Source organism: Dermacentor andersoni, chromosome 10 (genome assembly GCF_023375885.2).
Source record: "Dermacentor andersoni chromosome 10, qqDerAnde1_hic_scaffold, whole genome shotgun sequence".
Lineage (NCBI taxonomy): Eukaryota > Metazoa > Arthropoda > Arachnida > Ixodida > Ixodidae > Dermacentor > Dermacentor andersoni.
In genome coordinates, this window is record NC_092823.1 from 32548063 (window position 1) to 32566325 (window position 18263).

The 18263-nt window shown below is 44.3% G+C and overlaps 1 protein-coding gene across 1 annotated transcript in view; it reads left to right on the plus strand.

Moving 5' to 3' along the window:
- The window catches only part of LOC140213435 (putative deoxyribonuclease TATDN2), a 45564-nt gene extending 36109 nt beyond the window's left edge, over nucleotides 1-9455 (plus strand). The window contains exons 2-5 of the mRNA XM_072284658.1: nucleotides 5888-6057; nucleotides 6576-6705; nucleotides 7473-7685; nucleotides 9318-9455. Coding sequence (XP_072140759.1) covers nucleotides 5888-6057; nucleotides 6576-6705; nucleotides 7473-7685; nucleotides 9318-9455 — 651 coding nt within the window. The remainder of the gene's footprint in view (nucleotides 1-5887; nucleotides 6058-6575; nucleotides 6706-7472; nucleotides 7686-9317) is intronic.
- Nucleotides 9456-18263: the final 8808 nt, after the last annotated feature.

Sequence of the window (18263 nt, forward strand, 5' to 3'; positions counted from 1 at the left end):
GGCGGCAGCCGCCGGTCCGGACGATCATCAATGTTGATGTCACGAGGCGCCCGACCAATCACAGGCGGAAACAAGGTGCGCAAGCTGCTCGAGTCTACTGCTGCACTTTGCGTCGAAATAAAATCTGTTTGCGCTTTCTTGCGCTCAATTTCAATGCGATATTCGGATTCGGAGGGTTGAAAGCCATTACTCACAGCTCTTCACTCATTTCTTCTGGAAAACTCTACAGCTTCCCTTTAAAGGGCCCTTCACCAGGCCATGTGGCGAATTTTAATTATATGCTGGAAGTTGTTACGTGTTCTTAGGGAGCACCGTTCTACCGCCAGAATGTTCAAGTTGGTTCCTCAATAGATAGAAATATTTGTGGGTGATCCAAACCGATCATTTCAGGAGATGAGCATCACAGCCAACATAGACGCTCTCTCCACTTGCTCTGTCTAGCCTCCCCAAGCGAAATTCCATCCCTGTGTTCTCCCCTACTCCAGCTGAAGATCGCATGATGCATGTGTCACGGGCCCTGCCTTTATTTTTTTTGCTCACTTCATTACTGCGTGGCGCTCTTCCGCTGACAGTCCTGCGTGCGAGCACTTGCATTTGTCTTCCTTTGCACAGCAAACAATTTGCATGCTGTGCACGAGAACACTTAACAAGTGGTATAAGTCAGTGCAACACAAATGCTGAGGCAGACGCAAGCGGATCACAGCGCATGATCGTGCGCTAGTACATGGTAGACAATGACAGTGTCACTCTGCGCATGCGAGTGTATGACCTGGGTACAAGCAGATGAAATGAAAGTACATCTCTCTTGCTATACGGCACGAAGTAAAACAGACATGTGGACATTCTGTTTGTAGGTTTTATTATTTCTCTAAACTTTAATTTCTCTATTGCGGCAAAAGGTCAAATGGCTTGTTGCCTTGAATAATTCTCAAATTCACATGCCACTTTGAATGACATTGCAGCCCTGGCATGCATGAAGTGCACTTATGCGATGTATGTCGACCCTCCCGCTGGGAGTGCGACCCCCGCAAGGAGAAGGGCAAATAGCGTCTCGTTTGACATTTAACTTGTTTTTTTTTCAGTGTGTAGGGATGTAATACTTGGCAGACATGGTCACTAGCTGCATTGTATGCACTGCACTTGTCAGCTCAAGATGACCAGACCTGGTGAAGGGGCTCCCTAAAAACGGTGCTTTCTACAGTTGGTACATATAATCTGTTACTTTAAATGCAACAAACCTAATCAAAATTGGTGCGTTGTATTCCGAGAAAAAGTTTCTATAAAATGTACTAGACATTGCGTGTTGCAATGCCTAAAATGCTGTGAAAAGCTTTTTAATCTGCACTTTCCTTGTTTTAACAAGTACAAGCGAAAACATATTTTTTTGGGACCTTGGTTCCACTTTTGTAGTCCAGGAGATGGAAGGAATGCAAGAATGAAAGCTGATGCGATGAGCATGGTTTTGTGTGCTTTTGTCCTTCATTTTTCATGTGTGCCAACCAACTATCCCATTAACATATGTGCAGCTAATTTAATGCGTCCATCAATATGACAAAGCATAACTCGGAGCTGCTGTAAGCCAATACTGTTGCTTAACAACTTCAATCTGGCCAAAACCTGTGATGTGATCTGCCTTGTTATTCATTTTCTTTAGGCTCGGCTGGAGTTCCATCGAATGACAACAGTGGCAGTTACGGAGAAATTGGAAGAAATTCTAGCAAAAGCTGCACAAAAGATCATTATGGCGTCTAAGAAGAAGCGACACCTTCAGAGCTTCCTCCAAAGATACGAGGAAACCATGAGCGGCATCTCAGAGGCCTCACACTATGGTACCTATCACAATATCAGCGAGGCAAAACTAATATTTTATCATGCTAAAGTCTCTCCATAAACTATATGGGAGTGAACATCTTGTGATTGGAAAGGGTACACTGCAATAAGTTCTTTAGCATAAATAGTAACAATAATTATAAATGGGCAGTCAACCAGAGCAGTGGGCGGTATTTCCCCCGCCACCTATTGTGGGGAGTTTGGTTTGGCAGTAGGGTTCTCCTGACATCCCATTTGCATGTAATTGGACATGCGATCCCATTTGCATGTAATTAGACATGCGAGATAGTATTTTCTAGGGTAATTTTTAAGGTGCTCTTTACTCAGTATGCTTCAGTGCAGCTTAGACCCTGCCCTCAACTAGAAGACCACTGTTTGCTGGCAGTTGTGAGGAATTTAGTCCATGGTCTTTACTCTCTTGTGAAAACTATTTTATTCGCTTTGCTTTTATATGGGACTGATATGTTGCAGGTTCCCTTGGCTATGTTAGCACTAGCACATTCTAGAGTATGTGGGACACAATTTCTCTTATAGTGACTCAGTTCAAGGGCTGCATGACGAACGGAGTCGTCTGCACATTAGAAAATTCCTTAGATGCAGTCTACTACAGAGTTTCCTACATAGTTTCATGTAGCATTTACTGCAGCATATGATGGCTAAGTGTCAAGTCTGAATTTATGATGATCCAGTAAACCATTCCTGCGCAAGTATAGAGCTACTTTTGCTGCCCCACATAGGCCCATTATCTGTGATTTCCAATCGAGGCCTTTCAAAATGACGCATGCAAACAAAAGTGAGCAAACTTGATGTGTGGTGAAGCAGTGCGTCTAATGCTCCTGCATAACATTTTCAGAGATGACACTTACAGCAGCAATTTGTCTTCTTCCCAGCATGGTGAAGGAGCGAATGGAAACGTTCATTTGCTCTTCTGTAAGTAATTCCCTTTTCAGAAGTTTTTGGAAATTGCAGACTGCTTTGCATCTGGCTGCAATGTTGAGTTTATGTATTTTAGTTATAAATGCTTAGAAAGTATTGTACATACTATTGTGGGCAAATGAAACAAACAGGAAAGCATTAAGTAAAAAACGCCTGACCTGTAGGCAACAACTGTCAAAATCACTGTGTATGCTGCTGCAAAAATTGTGCGGGTCCCGAGGCAAGTGTACAAGCCTAAATGATGCTGAGATCATATGGAGAGACAAATGTAGAAGCAAAAGAATGCATTCTAGTCTGCCCTAGTTTCCTGTTAGTTTGTACCATTGCAGACATCTGTGAACTATGTATTCTTAAAATCTAGGCAGCTACTTTTGGCCATGAGAGAGTGGCTTAAAAGGTAGAGATCGGCAAGTTGTTGATATGAAACCTGCAAACTGACGAGGACCAAGGCAAAAGGTGATAGAACAAATGCCGGGCTCACAATTGTTACTTTTCTCTGAGGTAACAAACGTATGAAAGCACCACATCACTGTAAATATGCCTTAACGTTCGGTCATTGCTTTTGATCACCGAGAATGACACAGTTCACTGGCACCATATTCCTGCATGGAGCCGTTATCTTTTAAAAAGTAAGACATGCTTCTGTGAAGTTGCATCACATGTTTTCTCGCCATTCACACATAATAACATTTACAACATGAGAGGGTAATTGGCCATTTACGGTTCTGGATGATGTGTCAGAGCGCTGTCCTGATATGCTCATTGATGAAAATTGCAGTTATCAGGAGCAGGTCTGAATGCTAATAGAAAGCTTCAGCACAAGGGCTGAAGAGATGAGCATCACAGCCAACAGGAGATGAGGAGATGAGCATCACAGCCAACATAGACGCCACAAGCTAACATAAAATGTTAGCTTGTGGTATCTTTTGAATAAACCGAAAAACGAAAGTCCAGCATCTGTCCTATTTCCATCTTTGTATCTGTTCTCATCTCTTTTGGCTAGATTCATATATTCATGGCTTATCATTTTGGAAACACTGTAGTCACCGTCACAACTAAAATTTTTGTGCTAGTGTGTCGCTTTGTGGCACCCTGCTGTAGACTTAAAATTGACTGATGATGGTGTAGCTTGGTAATATGAAATTATAGATAGAATTCTTGCATATTTGTTTCCTGAGTTCTTGCATTGTCAATGCAAATATTCTTTTATTGCAGGTAGCATTCTTGGTATTGTCATACCAGTTTTCTTTCCATGTGTCTGCGCATTTTCGTGAAGCACCCAGATGGAAGTGGCGATGCTCTAGCAAAACTACGTACTGATATTTAAGTGCTGAAGGAATTTTAAATAAGGGATACATAGAGAAAATTACTTGTATTATTTGGATTAAATAAGTTCACTTATATATAGGTCATAAATGATTTACGTAAGAAAAACTGCTAACCAAGTGAGTGTGAGGGCTCCCTTGAGCGCAGTTCCAATGTGTGTGGGTTGCTTCCAGAATGCTAAAAAGATGCACATTGCACACGCTCTGCCCTAGGCACTTGAGCATTTTAAAAATCTGCGTCGTTCCCATGGTTATGTGCTCTTGGAACCAGTAGGTATGTGCTTATTATATGTTTCAGGTATATTTCCTTACAGAGTATGTTGCAAAGTATTAGCAATAGAATACTGTTTGAAAACAATGTAGGTCTCTTGAAAACCATACCGAAATGTCCTTTCTGTAAATTATAATTTGCATTTAATTTCTTGCAGGACCCCACAGTGGTGCACTATGTGCCCACTATTACATATGAAGGTGATCTGTTGGAAACAAGATCATTTGCTGTGTGCCTTGAAGGGCTGAAAATTGAAGAAGGAAGTTTGCTGGCTGCAGCAGCCACGCTGCTGGCTCTATACTTGGCTTTTAATATTGTGTTCGTAAAAAAAGGCCAGAAGACACTATATTTACTGTGCCGCCTAATTTAAGTGGATAGTGGTGTCCCTGCGACACCACTCGTCCGTGTATCGCACAGTCTTTTGATGCAATAAATAGTTCCAGTGAAACGCTTGTGGTTTTGTACAACCCCATAAAGGCGCTAACAGATGCACTGCCATGGCCGAGTTGTCCCAAGTCTGTTGAAAGCTTGTCAAAAGTGAGCCTAAAGGGACAAGTGGAGCAACGGTTAATCTCCTGGATGGAACACTATTGGATGAACATTTGTGGCAAGTGGAGAACTTGTAGGGTTCAAAGTTTGCCTTTGTGGCAACATTGGAAGGAAAATCCGTTAGTCCCTTCAGGAGTACCTGAAAAGATTAATAGTTACTCCTTTTGGGAGCATCTGTTAGTCCCTCTGGGAGTAGCATAAAGGATAAACTATTAGTCCCTTTAGGTGCATTCGTTGGTCCCTTCGGGAGTATCTGAAAAGATTAAATGTTAGTCCTTTTGGTCCCCTTGGGAGTAACATAAAGGATGAACTGGTAGTCTCCTTAGGTGCATCCGTTAGTCTCTCTGGGAGTAACTGCTAGGATGAACTGTTGGTCCCTTCGGGTGCATCCTTTCGTCCCTTCGGGTGCATCCTTTCGTCCCTTTCGGAGTAACTGAAAGGATGAACTGTTGGTCCCTTCGGGTGCATCCTGTAGTCCCTTTGGGAGTAACTGAAAGGATGAACTCTTGGTCCCTTCGGGTGCATCCTTTAGTCCCTTTGAGAGTAACTGAAAGGATTAACTGTTGGTCTCTTCGGGAGTAACTGGAAGGATAAACTGTTAGTCCCATGAAGACTAAATGCAAGGGGACTAACAGTTCATCCCATGTCAGTTAGTCCACAAAAGGACTAATGGTTGTGGCAAATCAGTCCTCAAAAGGACTAACCTCTCTGCCCCTTTTAGTCCTTTTTCTCTTAGAGCGTACTCCGGATGGCAGCTCTGAATCGCGCGCACGAAGGGCTTAATTTGCGCATTCTCGCTCTTTCATGGCAACGGTAGTCTAGTTTTACTCAGTAGGTTTCGATCGACTGGCCAATTAATACTTTGCGTAAATGAAATATTCGCGCAAATCTACGGTTAAGCTCTCCCGCAAATGCCGTATTCCTTACGCGCGAACTCATGACTTGAAATTGACACCGATGTTTGCAATCTACGCAGCGCCACGTGTGGGAGGGACTCCTGTCCGAGGAAGGTGTCTGGGCAGCTTTCGGATGCCACCCACACATGGCCCGACAGTACGATGAAGACATCGACGACGACCTCATCGCGGCCCTGGAACAGCCAAGCGTCGTCGCACTGGGCGAAATTGGACTTGATTATTCCAGCAAGTGAGTTCTCTCTGCCATGAATTTAGTGTGGGTGGATCTTAGGCCCACCGAGCTTAGCGAGTGGGTGCCCATTCCTCTTTTCTGTTTTGGAAGTAGTCGATTCATTCATTTTCTCAAAAAAATTTTGACTACACAAAAAAAAAACAAAGTGTTTGGAGCACTGTTCAATCACAATTGCTCGATATTGCAGAGCGTAGCCTTCTTCATTTTGGGGGGCATGACCGTACTGCGATTGGGTGCGGAATGCAAAGTTAAAATGAAATGCTTGCTTTTGACATTTCAAAACCACAGGGTTGTAAAAGTGTTGTCATCCTGAATCTGTGTTTTAGTCTGTGAAGCTTGCATGATAAAAATTCTACTATGAGCTTATTCCATGCCTTCCCTGGTTGGTTTGTAGTAAATTAAGCAATAAAACAGACTTCAAATCAAGAGTAGCGCTTCTCTGTATTCAGTGCATGCGTTAACGGTGACAGCTAATTGTATAGCGAGTCGCTTACATTTGTGTTTGCACATTGCAGGAACAAATCCGACCGGGCCTTACAGCAGCGCGTGTTTCGGCGCGAGCTGAAAATGGGAAGGAATGGGCGGCTGCCCCTTGTTATTCATTCCAGGGACTCTTCAATGGATACGCTGAGAATCCTTAAGGAGGTAAGGCGGCATCCCTGCAGCACTGCTAGCTTGACTGCTCTTCATTACAGGGATTATCTATAGACTAGCACGTTGTCGATGCCCGAGCAATGTTGTGACTCGTTATACGGAGGGATTCGTGGCTTCTTATATCCGGAAACTTCAATGTCGGCAGCACTGCCTTGGGGCATGACGTTAGGGGCCTGATTACGCCATTGCGTATTTTCTTGTTATAAGATATCTCCCAATTGTATGTAAAGATTTGAATCAGCCATTTGTTCGGGAGAGGATGAGTCCCTCATTTTTACTAGAGCTCAAGGTAAGATGATGCCATGCTAATGTCATACTGCGTGATGTAACATGTGGCTATGGCACCGGATTTTCACTTTCTTGTTTTACTTCTTAGAGCTACGGTAAGTATGCTGTAGGCGTACAATTTTAAGATTACGAACGTTATATCTAGATAAAATATTTAACTTTTCCAGCCAATATTTCAGCACTGTTTCCATCACCAATTTGTTCAAATAGTCGTACGTTGTGCACTCACAATAAATGCAGCACTTAACATACTGTTGCTTCAGGAGCGCGTTTTTTGTATTCTCTCTAAATCTAATTTGTTTGGCGTTGGTCCTACCTGCTGGTCTGTTTTCATCAGCGAGAAGTGCCTCATATATTTCAACGTCACAATTGTTCTCAACATAGCGTTAAAGAGTCACATGACACCCACACACTCGGAGCATCGTGCGTGGCAGTGCTAACCACTTGCTCCTATCTTCTCGCCCAATCAGTTGCTACCAGCTGACTGGCCAATACACCGCCACTGTTTAACCGGGGTCTGGTCCGAGGCGCAGCTGTGGATGGACACATTCCCCAAACTGTGCCTCGGGCTGACTCCGCTGGTGGGATTTCCGAACGCGGGTCCGGTTGCTGAGGTCGGCCGCAATATTCCTCTGGACCGGCTGCTGCTGGAGACGGACGCACCGTACTTCCTCCCGAAAAGCGTACGTGTCAACCAACCTCTTGATGGCCAAGTTACGAAATATCGTTCAGTGTACGCGATGCTCATGGGTTCTGCTCATGTCAGAGACCACGTTTTTTCATTTTCGTCGCACTCAATTGCAAATTGTTTCAGTTCTATCAATGTATTGGCGAATGCAAACTGAATACCTTTAAAGATCTTGTTATATAAAGCTATCACATAATTTGAGTGGGAAGGATAAGTTCGGTCGCATGACGTTTAGTGCGGCTCGATCACTGCAATAACTTGGTGCGCATTAGAGCTCAGAATAAATGTATTGTCTTTATGCAATTATAACGCGCACATATTTCTGAATGGATAACCTATTGTACGACATACTTCTTTCATAGTACTACGAAGGAAAGGGTGGTGTTTTAATTCTAGGGAATTTAATAACCGGGTCATCTTCCAACCACGAAGACGCCAGCTCTATTGATAGTGGGACTTTGCACATGTATTGTTGGTATATAATAATGATAACAACGCCTCGAACAGCCATGGTGAGTGATCTGCTTTCCAGAGTAACTCTAATACGCAGGATGTTCTTCCCAAGTGAGAAAAAAGTCACTAGCTCTCTGTCTCACCACGATAAGTTAATGAGCTAACGATTCGGTGTATAGTAGGCCGCATCTATATGTTCAAATATCAGCAAGGTTGTACTAATTATAATCGAATGCATTGCACTTCCGAGGTCTGGCGTTGAAATATTGGCTACGTCTGAGAACGGAGTAACACCGGTATTTCCGTGAAGTAACATAGCCGTTCTTATAGCAGAATGGTAAGGCGAAAAAAGCTGTCGATAGAAATGGCTCATTAGAAAAGATTACGTGCGAACTTGGTGAGTTAAGTGCACTTTGAACTTGAGGTGTGGTCGTAGCGAGTACCCGAAAGAGGCACAAAGTTAGGCTGGCGCTTTGATCTTTTAATAGAACGTATTCCCAATTTAACTTGAAGAACGATGTAGTAATTGCTGCACATAATGCTGACGTCCTTTTTTTTATTAGTGTGGTTAATGGGCTCGTTATGGTGACGTAGCAGCTTCAAGGAAGGCAAGAGATATGTAGAAGGCAGGGAGGTTAACCAGAATAACGTCCGATTGGCTGCCCTACACCGGGAGATTGGAGTAATTGAAGACATGCCACTGGTCATAGCCTGCCCTGCTTTGCTCTAAGCTGTGTGTGTCCTGTAGATTAGCCCTCTGCGGATCACGGGTCACAGCATAATACAAGAGAGGACGTTTTATGCTGATTGATGCTAGTCATAAGCGCCCACCTTTACACTTGTATGAAAACAATATTATTTCAGCTATAATTGCGACAGCAATTACACGGACATTTCAGGCATATTTCGGCCGTTGTGTTAATGTTCCGAACAAAGTCCAAGTGCCAAAGCAGCGCGGCTGAGCGCCGTATTCTGCGAGTGCCAGGTTAACCCGAAGATGGCGGCTCGATCTCTTGCGTGCACGGGAGGATTCGCGTCATATTCTGTAGCGCACATTTCGTGTAGCTGACTTATTGTTTCTGTCGCAATAGATCGGGCGAAGCAGCGATATTTTATATATACTTGCTGGAAACACCTGAAGTTTTGCGTATACTCATTCGTCTATCATTCGCAGGAGTCCGGCCGTCTCGCGCATTCACATCCCGGCAAGGCTATCCACGTGACCACCCGACTGTCGCACATACGCAGGATCTCCGTTGAAGAAATCCTTGGCGCAGTGCGAGAAAACACGCGAAATATCTACAAGATCTGATCTGACAGCGAGTCAGCAAGTTATTTTCACCTTCGTTCATTACCTAATTATGCACAGAACAACGTCCACAGATTTTGCTAGACCACATCCCCACGTCTTTCATTTAATTGGAAACCCACATTGAAATTGCCGTGATATATTTTTCGTTTCATTTTTTAAGAAGTTTAACATCCAAATGTAAATGCACGGCTAGGATCGACGCTGCTGTTCAGGACCGTGGAATAAATTTCAGTCAAGCGCGGTTCTATAGTGTGCACATAAATCTAAGTATAATAGCGCTCTTGCCTTCCGGCCCCGTGGGAATGTGGCCGTTGAATGGAGTGTGCGAATTCGCATGTGTCCAAGCTTGTTTGTAATTTTGTGTATGTACTGTGTACTGTACTCTGCTAATTCCGGTGAATGTTCAAGTGCAGTGTTGGTAGCGCTATTACGGACGAGCGAGTAAAGGTGTACATTCTCTACGCACCGCTCTGTAAATGAGCAGGTGTTGTGTGTACACCGGTGAATATTTATTTGCAACCTTTGCAGCGCTATAGATCAGACGAGCGAGTAAAAGTGTAAATTTTCTGCACAGAACTCTGTAAATGAACAAGTGTTGTGTGTACACCCATGTATATTTATTTGCAATCTTTGCAGCGCTATACAGCAGACGAGCGAGTAAAAGTGTAAATTTTCTGCACAGAACTCTGTAAATGAACAAGTATTGTGTGCGCACCCGTGTATATTTGTTTGCAACCTTAGCAGCGCTAGAGCAGACGAGCGAGTAAAAGTGTAAATTGTTTTCGCCGTGCCATTGTTGTGTAAGTGTGCATGAAATTTCATGTGTTGCCAGCAAGAATGTAACCTGCCTCCAAAATGAACTATTGTATTGCGTTAATTTTGCACGCTCCATGTTTGTTCAATCTTTTACGTTGATGTATTCTAGTGAGTTTGGCACTTTCGACTCTAATAAATATTTTACAAGCAGTGCCAGACCTGTGTGTGTGTTTTATTTAAACAGTTTTTGTCCAATTTGGAGAAGCTGGACAGAGCAGTGCTCCACCGATCCAATTTCTTGCTCTTCCTAAGGAAAATCTACTCCTTGCAAAATTTGATTCGATTCTGCAACTGGCCATATATGATAAGGAGCTCCAGGTATTCAATAATTTCTCGTTTGAATCTGACCGCAATGTACTCTTGATCTCTCACGTTATAATAACCGTCACAAGGATACTGGAATCGGTAAATTGTTAGATTGGTGCAGCAGGCGGAGGAATGACTTGGATGATTAACACATTTTTTTAATGTTCAATGCCTAGCGCAGCACGATTTATTATTAGCTTTCTCTTCAGTCGATTATTCCGTTAGTCACGATTATTAGGTTGAAGCCCCATGAGCAAGATCAGGCCAACGTGAGTTTGTGTGTTTTGGTATGCTTGCTCACCGGCGCGGAAGAAGGTGAGAAAGTCAGCTACGGTTCCAATTTGTAGACCTTTTCATCGGGCGAGGAGTAAAGGGCAAGCTATTTGCCTCCTCTCTGGCTTTTGCGATCCGCCACGGCGCTGGTTTTCTGAAAGTAGTGCTGTTGCGTGCTGGGGAACAATTTGGAGATGCTTTAGTTCGCACTTTGTGAAGCTTATGCAGTGTCCCTTCATACGAGGTCATCGCGGACCCGGCGTGTAGCCTTTCGGTGCGTCGGTCCTTACAATATGCGGAAATGCATCTGTTGAGAGCTATTGTGAACTGTTTTTCGTGAATCGGTTTTAATCATACTCAGAAAACCGGCGTCTTTGAATTGCCAGGAAATGGAAGATCTGCTCAATATCTGTTTGCTTGGCGCAGTAACTAAAACATAAGCGCGCATTCTCGTGTACGGGAAACCTAAGGCAACCCCGAAACTTCTTAGCGCAAGGCGCTATCCAATATTTCTGATACGCCGGCATCGTCCTCAAGCATTTCAAATCCAGTAGGCTTGAACTAAATATGACATGTCTACGCTAGTGCCAAGTGTAAGTGCGATGGCGCTGCTCGATACAGCGATCATGCCTGAAGCTCACTGTATCTCACCTTCAACTGCGTTAGCTGTGTTGACTTTGCTGCCAAGGATAACTGCAAGTGCAACGCACTTGCAAGTGCACTGACTCGTGAGTGCAAGTGCACTGACTCGTGATGTTGGCTAAGGTTCTGACTGTGTTTTCGTGCTGCGTGACCGTGGCTTGTGTTCTTCAGTACGTGAAATGCGACTTGTATGTCCTTGTGAGTACATGCTGACAACGTCCGGTGTAATGTATGAAAGGACTGCGTAGCAATGGCAACAGCAGTACCTGTTCGAGCGACGACGTCCGTGCTCGTCGCACATGAATGGCATGCTCCATGTTCGTTGCGGTGCTGCGTTGCCAGTGAGAAAGACCGGAATGCAAGCAACTGTTCTTATATATCTGTGTACGGATATCCTCGCCCAAGAAAAACGGTAAGACATAAGTATCTGTACTGTAAATAAAGCTTCTTACTGAGCCTTGGAATCGAATTGTTATCGTGAATTTCTGTTTTGGTCACCTCGTTGCTTTCGATATTGCGCTAAGATTATGCTTTATCCTAGACACTGATTTAGAAGCATGCCTGCTGGCTCCGCGTTTGAGGATTCGCTCGACAGCTCACGGATGTAGCTCCTTTTTACAACTGAGAGAAATTGCTTGGACGCTGAGCAAGTAGTACGGTCTACAAAATGTATAACTGTGCTCTTTTCGGTGTTACGTCGGCTCGGGTCATGCTCACACTTAATAAATTCTTGCTACGCTACCACTATCTTGCACAAAGTTAATTTTGCCATGAAGCGCACGCACTTACATTTTTCTTCCTTACTGTAACTAGCGCATTACTATTTGGCCGCGAACGCCGGCGGTGTACGAAGTCGCCCCAGCACTCACAGAATGGCATGCTCATTGTGAACAATTACGGCGTTAACATTTTTCTCGCTATTTTGAATTGACAGTTTTGTGTTCATTAAGGTCTTCTGTTAATTTCAGAGAGGCAGATCTTGTATGACCGAGCGTGTGAGTCGTAATTATGAAAACAGCACAGCTGCTCACTAGGCCTGTTTGAGGCACACAGTATTGTGCCCATGTATACCGGCAGCGTTGCTTCATGTGTGTCGCGTGTATGTTCGATGTCTTTCAGAGTTTTGCATTGGCGTTTCCCAAATGTTTATGTATGTCATCATTTATGTGCTTTCATTGACTCGTTTCGTTCAATTTAACGCGGTCTTGTGGGTATTTCGAAATTTGAACAGTAGCATCTGCATATAGAAGTCTTCACGCGAACTAACACGTATACGTATCCTTTATTATGCTCCCGTTGCACCTCGAAAAAGCTCCGTCCAGTCCAAAGTAAAAAAAAAAAGACAGAAAAGCAACTCGCATGGTTCCACGCAAAAATTCCGCTCGCACGGAGTAAAAATTCTACTATGATCATACGGAGCATAATAAACTGCCAACCGGGGGGTCACCAGAGAACAAGCAATATACTCCTACCTGGGAGTTATTTCCGTTTACAGTGTGGCGTAGGTCAGTGATGGTAAACACTTGATCGTCGAACCGTGCCTGCGTGTGCGTGTACGAAGAAGACGGTCACCTTGACGGCCGCACAAGAATAAATCATCTGCAGACTTCAAGGACATCACGGGACCTGCAGCAGCGTTGGCACCGAGCGCAACGGTGTGTGTGCCAGCCGCCGTTGTAACTTCTTGTGGCAACTTAGACGGCCGCCCAAGAGCAAGCCACCTGCAGACCTCAAGAGCAAGAAGATCACGGGACCTGCAGAAACGTCAGCACCGAGTGCGACGGTGCGTGTGCCGGCCATCGGTGTAACGTCTGGTGGCGACTTAGACGGCTGCACCAAGAACAAGCCATGTGTAGACCTACCGAGCAGAAACATTAAGGGACCTGCAGCAGTGTGGAGGGGGGGGAACGAAGGAGGAGGGACTATCGAGAACAGGCGAGCGTTGTGGGAACGTACGCTCAAAAGATCAAATGCAACAGCCGGTCGAGATGTAATTAATGCAGATAAACAGAGACCACGCCAAGCGCGCACTAACGGCCGTGACACGTCGAATGGACGAACTAAATTTATGCATCGCCGCAGTAAACGACCCGCCTTGCACAAAGTACGGCCGCAGCTGCCGCCGGATTTCACATACTTCGGCGAACAGGAAGAACCTTTGAGTGCCGTCCTTGTCCACCGGCCAAACTTCGACGTATTCCCAGTGTACATCTCCCGGCGAGTGGTCGCGGTGCGCTGCACGAGAGGGAAACACACGTGGCTGTCGATCGCGGCGTACGCGCCGCCGCACAGCTCGATGGACCGAACACGGGAAGTGATTTCAGCGTGTCTGGACAGCGAACGTGCGTAAGAAATATTAATCATGGGCGACTTGAACACCAAACACGCCATGTGGGGTCCAAGAGCAAACGGTAACCGCGCCGCTCGCCTAATTGAGTTTGCGCCGGCGCACGCGTTGGTGGTGCTCGACGACGCGGCATCCCCCCTCACTTACTCCAACATGTACACCGAAAGTTGGATCGACGTGACACTGGCAACCCCTGCATTCGTCCGGGGAGGGATATAAGTGGCGAGTGTCGCCAGACGAGACGTTTTCAGAACACAGGGCAAAAGACCTGGTGTTGCGCAGTGAAAACAACGTGCGAGAAAAACGTCTCACCAAGTGCGGCAGGCGCAACTTCGTAGCGGAATTGAAAGAGCTTCGATGGTTCGAGCGGGCAAGCGGAGCCGACGTCACATCGGCACAGGCGCTCGACATGCTACTCGCCAAAATGTGTGAAGTCATGGAGAAAGCGCGCAACAAACACTTCAGGCCGGTTCTCCCGCACAAACGGGGAAAAAGTTGGTGGACCCCGGAATTGGAGATGGAAAAGAAGACAACACGGGCCTTGCGGCGCAGATTTCAAAGGTGCCGAGACGACGCGCTCCGACCGATCTACCGATACAAGTACTGCGAAGCGTTCGCAAAATTCCGCCGCGAAATTGAGCGCGAAAAAGAGAATGTCGCGCGCAAACGGTGCGCCGATTGCAGCCGCAAATCCGTATTTACAGACCCGTTCCCGTACAAAAAAATGTTATTGAGAAGGCATTGAATTATTTGTCAATGTTGAGTTTTTCATTGAGGAATTGTGGAAATTTTGTTGGAGAATTATTGGGCTGACTGCTGAGTGGTCTTGAATATTGGCCACTGAAATTTCATTGAAACACCACTGGGTGTTTCAATGTTGAATATTTGTAAAATTACCATTGAAATTCCATTGCGCTTAGACGGCTCGTTGTGGTCATTTTGTTGAATGGTTGTTGGGTTACCATTGATGCTGCATTGAATTGACGTTGTGGTAGTTCGGTTGACCTGTTCTTGAGTTATTGTTCTCACAGCACTGAAAAGTACGTTGTGGCCCAGTTGAGATGGCATTGAGATTTCAGATGTCCATTGAAATATATTGACATTTCGTATGGCTAGTAGATTTTTATTCATATATTGAAATCGCTTTGCTTTTCGCACTTGCATGCCCCGTGCCTGCTCATAGCTTTCACAAACACAAACAGAAGCAAAGGAGAGACTGATCAATTTGAAGTACCTTTATTTACACTAATGATGCGTGCCCATGAAACATTATTACAGTACATAAGGCACCAGTACATCGAACCTGGAGGCATAGGCTAGTACCTACAGCACTCTTAATAGTGTAAGTACATCTGAAAACACATACATATGAATTCAATCAAAGCGATCATAGTGGTCTCCACTTGCGACTTAAGTTTGTGACTAGAAGGCAAAGCGACTCAAAAGGCAGGGCTTAAGCATACCCTTTTAACAACCAACTTTGAACACATAAACACTTGAAGCTGCTTGCGTGTGAATACACACAAGACATCTGAATACGTTACATTAAAATGTTTCGCACACTAATCCATCACAGGAAGTTACGGCTGACTGTGAGAAGGCAAAATAAGACTTGAAACAAATGACTTCACGTAAATATATACAAGCTTTAGCACACGTCTTTCACCGCGATTAAAATTTAATGAAGTACCAAAGTAGACTTGTCTGAGCTTTTTGTCTTCTAGATGTATATATTTTCAGGTTGCCCAATTATTTTATAAAATAACATCACTCAACTTAGCTATTAATTGATGAGGCATCATTTAGGAAGTTGTCGGGCATGGTGAACACCTGAATCATGTTTCTGACGAGCCAGGTTTGCAAGAACAGTACACCATTTGTATATGCTAAATCGAGGTACAGAAGACTTTGTTCGTAGTATTTCCTCAATTTAGTGAGCTCATGTTCAGTTAATTTTTCTGGACTTGCACAAAGCTAATTAGAGCACTTTTGGGGCCTTTTTCACTGTACACAGTAACTAAGTGGTACCTCAGTCAATAAAGATAAGGCAAGGCTAAAACCTTGAACGATAAGAGAAAAAATAATTATTTAGCCGAGAAAATTGGTAGTAACACACGGCTAACACAATTCCAAAGTGACAAATAGATGATCACCTGCACTTGCAGTATCAAGTACCCCAGAAATAGTCATAAAGGATTAGAAAAGGTTTCAATGACTGCACAGCCACATTGGTGAGACAGTGACAAACGGAAATGCGTATACGAAAAACTAATTACCTCATTTGCGCAGGTAAAATGTTATTAAAATGCTACCAGAATTTTATTGCATAAAATACATAAAAGTTTCATAAGAATTGGGACAAAGCAGTAACAAAGACGAAGGGAGATACAGCACCCGTGTTGAAAAAAAATTACAAGTGATATACATGCATCTTTAAGCTCAAGACAATTTTTTCTCCAATATATACAAAAAGACCACATGCACTGACTCCATAACAGAAGGTCCCTGCGCCTGGAGAATACAGCACAGTACAAAGCAGCGTCATGAGAACCGAAAACTAGAGCTTAGTATGTTTAAAAAGTACGAATACTTGCATACCTACAGGCATGTGACATGTCATGCCTTGAATGAATGGAATTCATAAATCTTACACAAATGAAGTTACCATCACTCTTATTGGCTTCCTCAGAGGACTCCTTGAAGTTGAACTAGAAAAATGTACATCAGTGTTAAAAACAGGAGATAAGACCCTATAGCGTTCTTCCTGAAATAAACAGCGCAAATGTTTCATGTATCGATTCTGTGGACACTTCGCCAATTTGGTCTGCATTTATATTTGACAACCACCCAAACAGAGACGAGAAGGATGAATTAAGGTAGGAACACACATGAACGCTGACTCAACTAGAAGTTTATTCGTGAAGACAAAGATTTTAAACACATTGGCCAACTTCACAATGAAAAAGCCGTGGATGTGCAGCAGAAACGGCCCGGCACAACAAAAAAGGACCGAAAGACATGTCCTGTAGAACAAACATGTGCGTCAGAAACAAAAACACATGATAACTGAAAGGTTTGTCCTGTAAGTGTTATTAACGAGAAATACTGCAGCAACTCTTTCCCACTAAGGGTCACAGAAATCTTGCTTATGAATTTTTCTTCGTGATCAATAAATAATTCTTCCATAAGTCCTCTTGTGTTCTGGTCTTTGTGATGAAACAACCGTTCTTTCTGCACTATACCTCAACACCAGAGGAGTTCCAGAACCAATATTTATTGATCACAAACAAAACAAATGCATAACCAAGCTATCTGTTACCCTTAGTGGGGAACACTTGCAGTTCTGAAGAGTATTTCTTGTTGGGTAGTATCACTCATCGGACAAATATCTCGCTTTTTCGAAAGATTTGTCCGATAGTTCTCGTTTTTCACGCACGTTTATTCTACGACACGGCTTTCTCATATTTTGTTTCTTGTCGCTCGTGGCTGTTTCTACCACGCATGCACGGCTCTTTACCTTTGTCAAGTTGACCAGCGTCTTTAATACCTCTGTCTTCAAAAATGAACTTGAGCTCGTGTGTGTTCCTACCTATTTCGTCGTGCGTCGTCCGCCTCTGTTCGCGCTGCTGTTTCCAGTACGCACGTATCACTTGGTTAGGCTGGTAAACAATCTCGCAAGCAGAAGGAAATACCTCCCAAGCTAGACCAAATCGAAAGTAAGCCTTCACAGCGTCCATGCGGCAGCTAGTACACCACACAGCAGCACAAAAAATAGTTAAGAATCCCACTTGATGGAGTGTGGCAACAGAGATGCGAGCTTGCTAGTGAATCAGCCACATATCAACGGGTGTCTCTTGCACGACGCCAAGCTGCTTTTGACGTAGAACACTTTAGCATCCGGGTATTTGCTGCATGCGTAACCTGCGAGAAGGGAATGCAGACAGAAAATGATATTGCGCGGATTCAGAATCTGCCACACACTGCACATAACTACGCACAAAATAGAAGTACACACTATACTGGCAAGTAAAAATTTGCGACTCTTTACGAGTGCTGTCTGCAAAAGGAAAGAAATGGGTTGCTACGGTAAATGTTAGCTAAGACCCGCGCAGCGATGTTTCACAGCGGGGAGAAATATTCCCGGCTCTCGCAGAACCAAAGACCACGCGACAGTGCATAGCCGATACCAAGCAGATATCGAATCTTTGGGTAGAAGTCCAGCAGCAGGAATGACCTAAAGATACGCCAAGAGCGATGAAAGCGTGGAGCGTGCCTGTTCCGAGTGAGAAGATGCACCGCTTCTTTGAAGCTAGCCGCTCCGGAGTGTCTCCGATCATCCCACGCGATTTGTGTGCAGAACGTCGTGTACACGCCCTTGCGCGTTTTGCGCGGTAGCGTCTGCGCAGTGAGCTAGCTTCATGCAC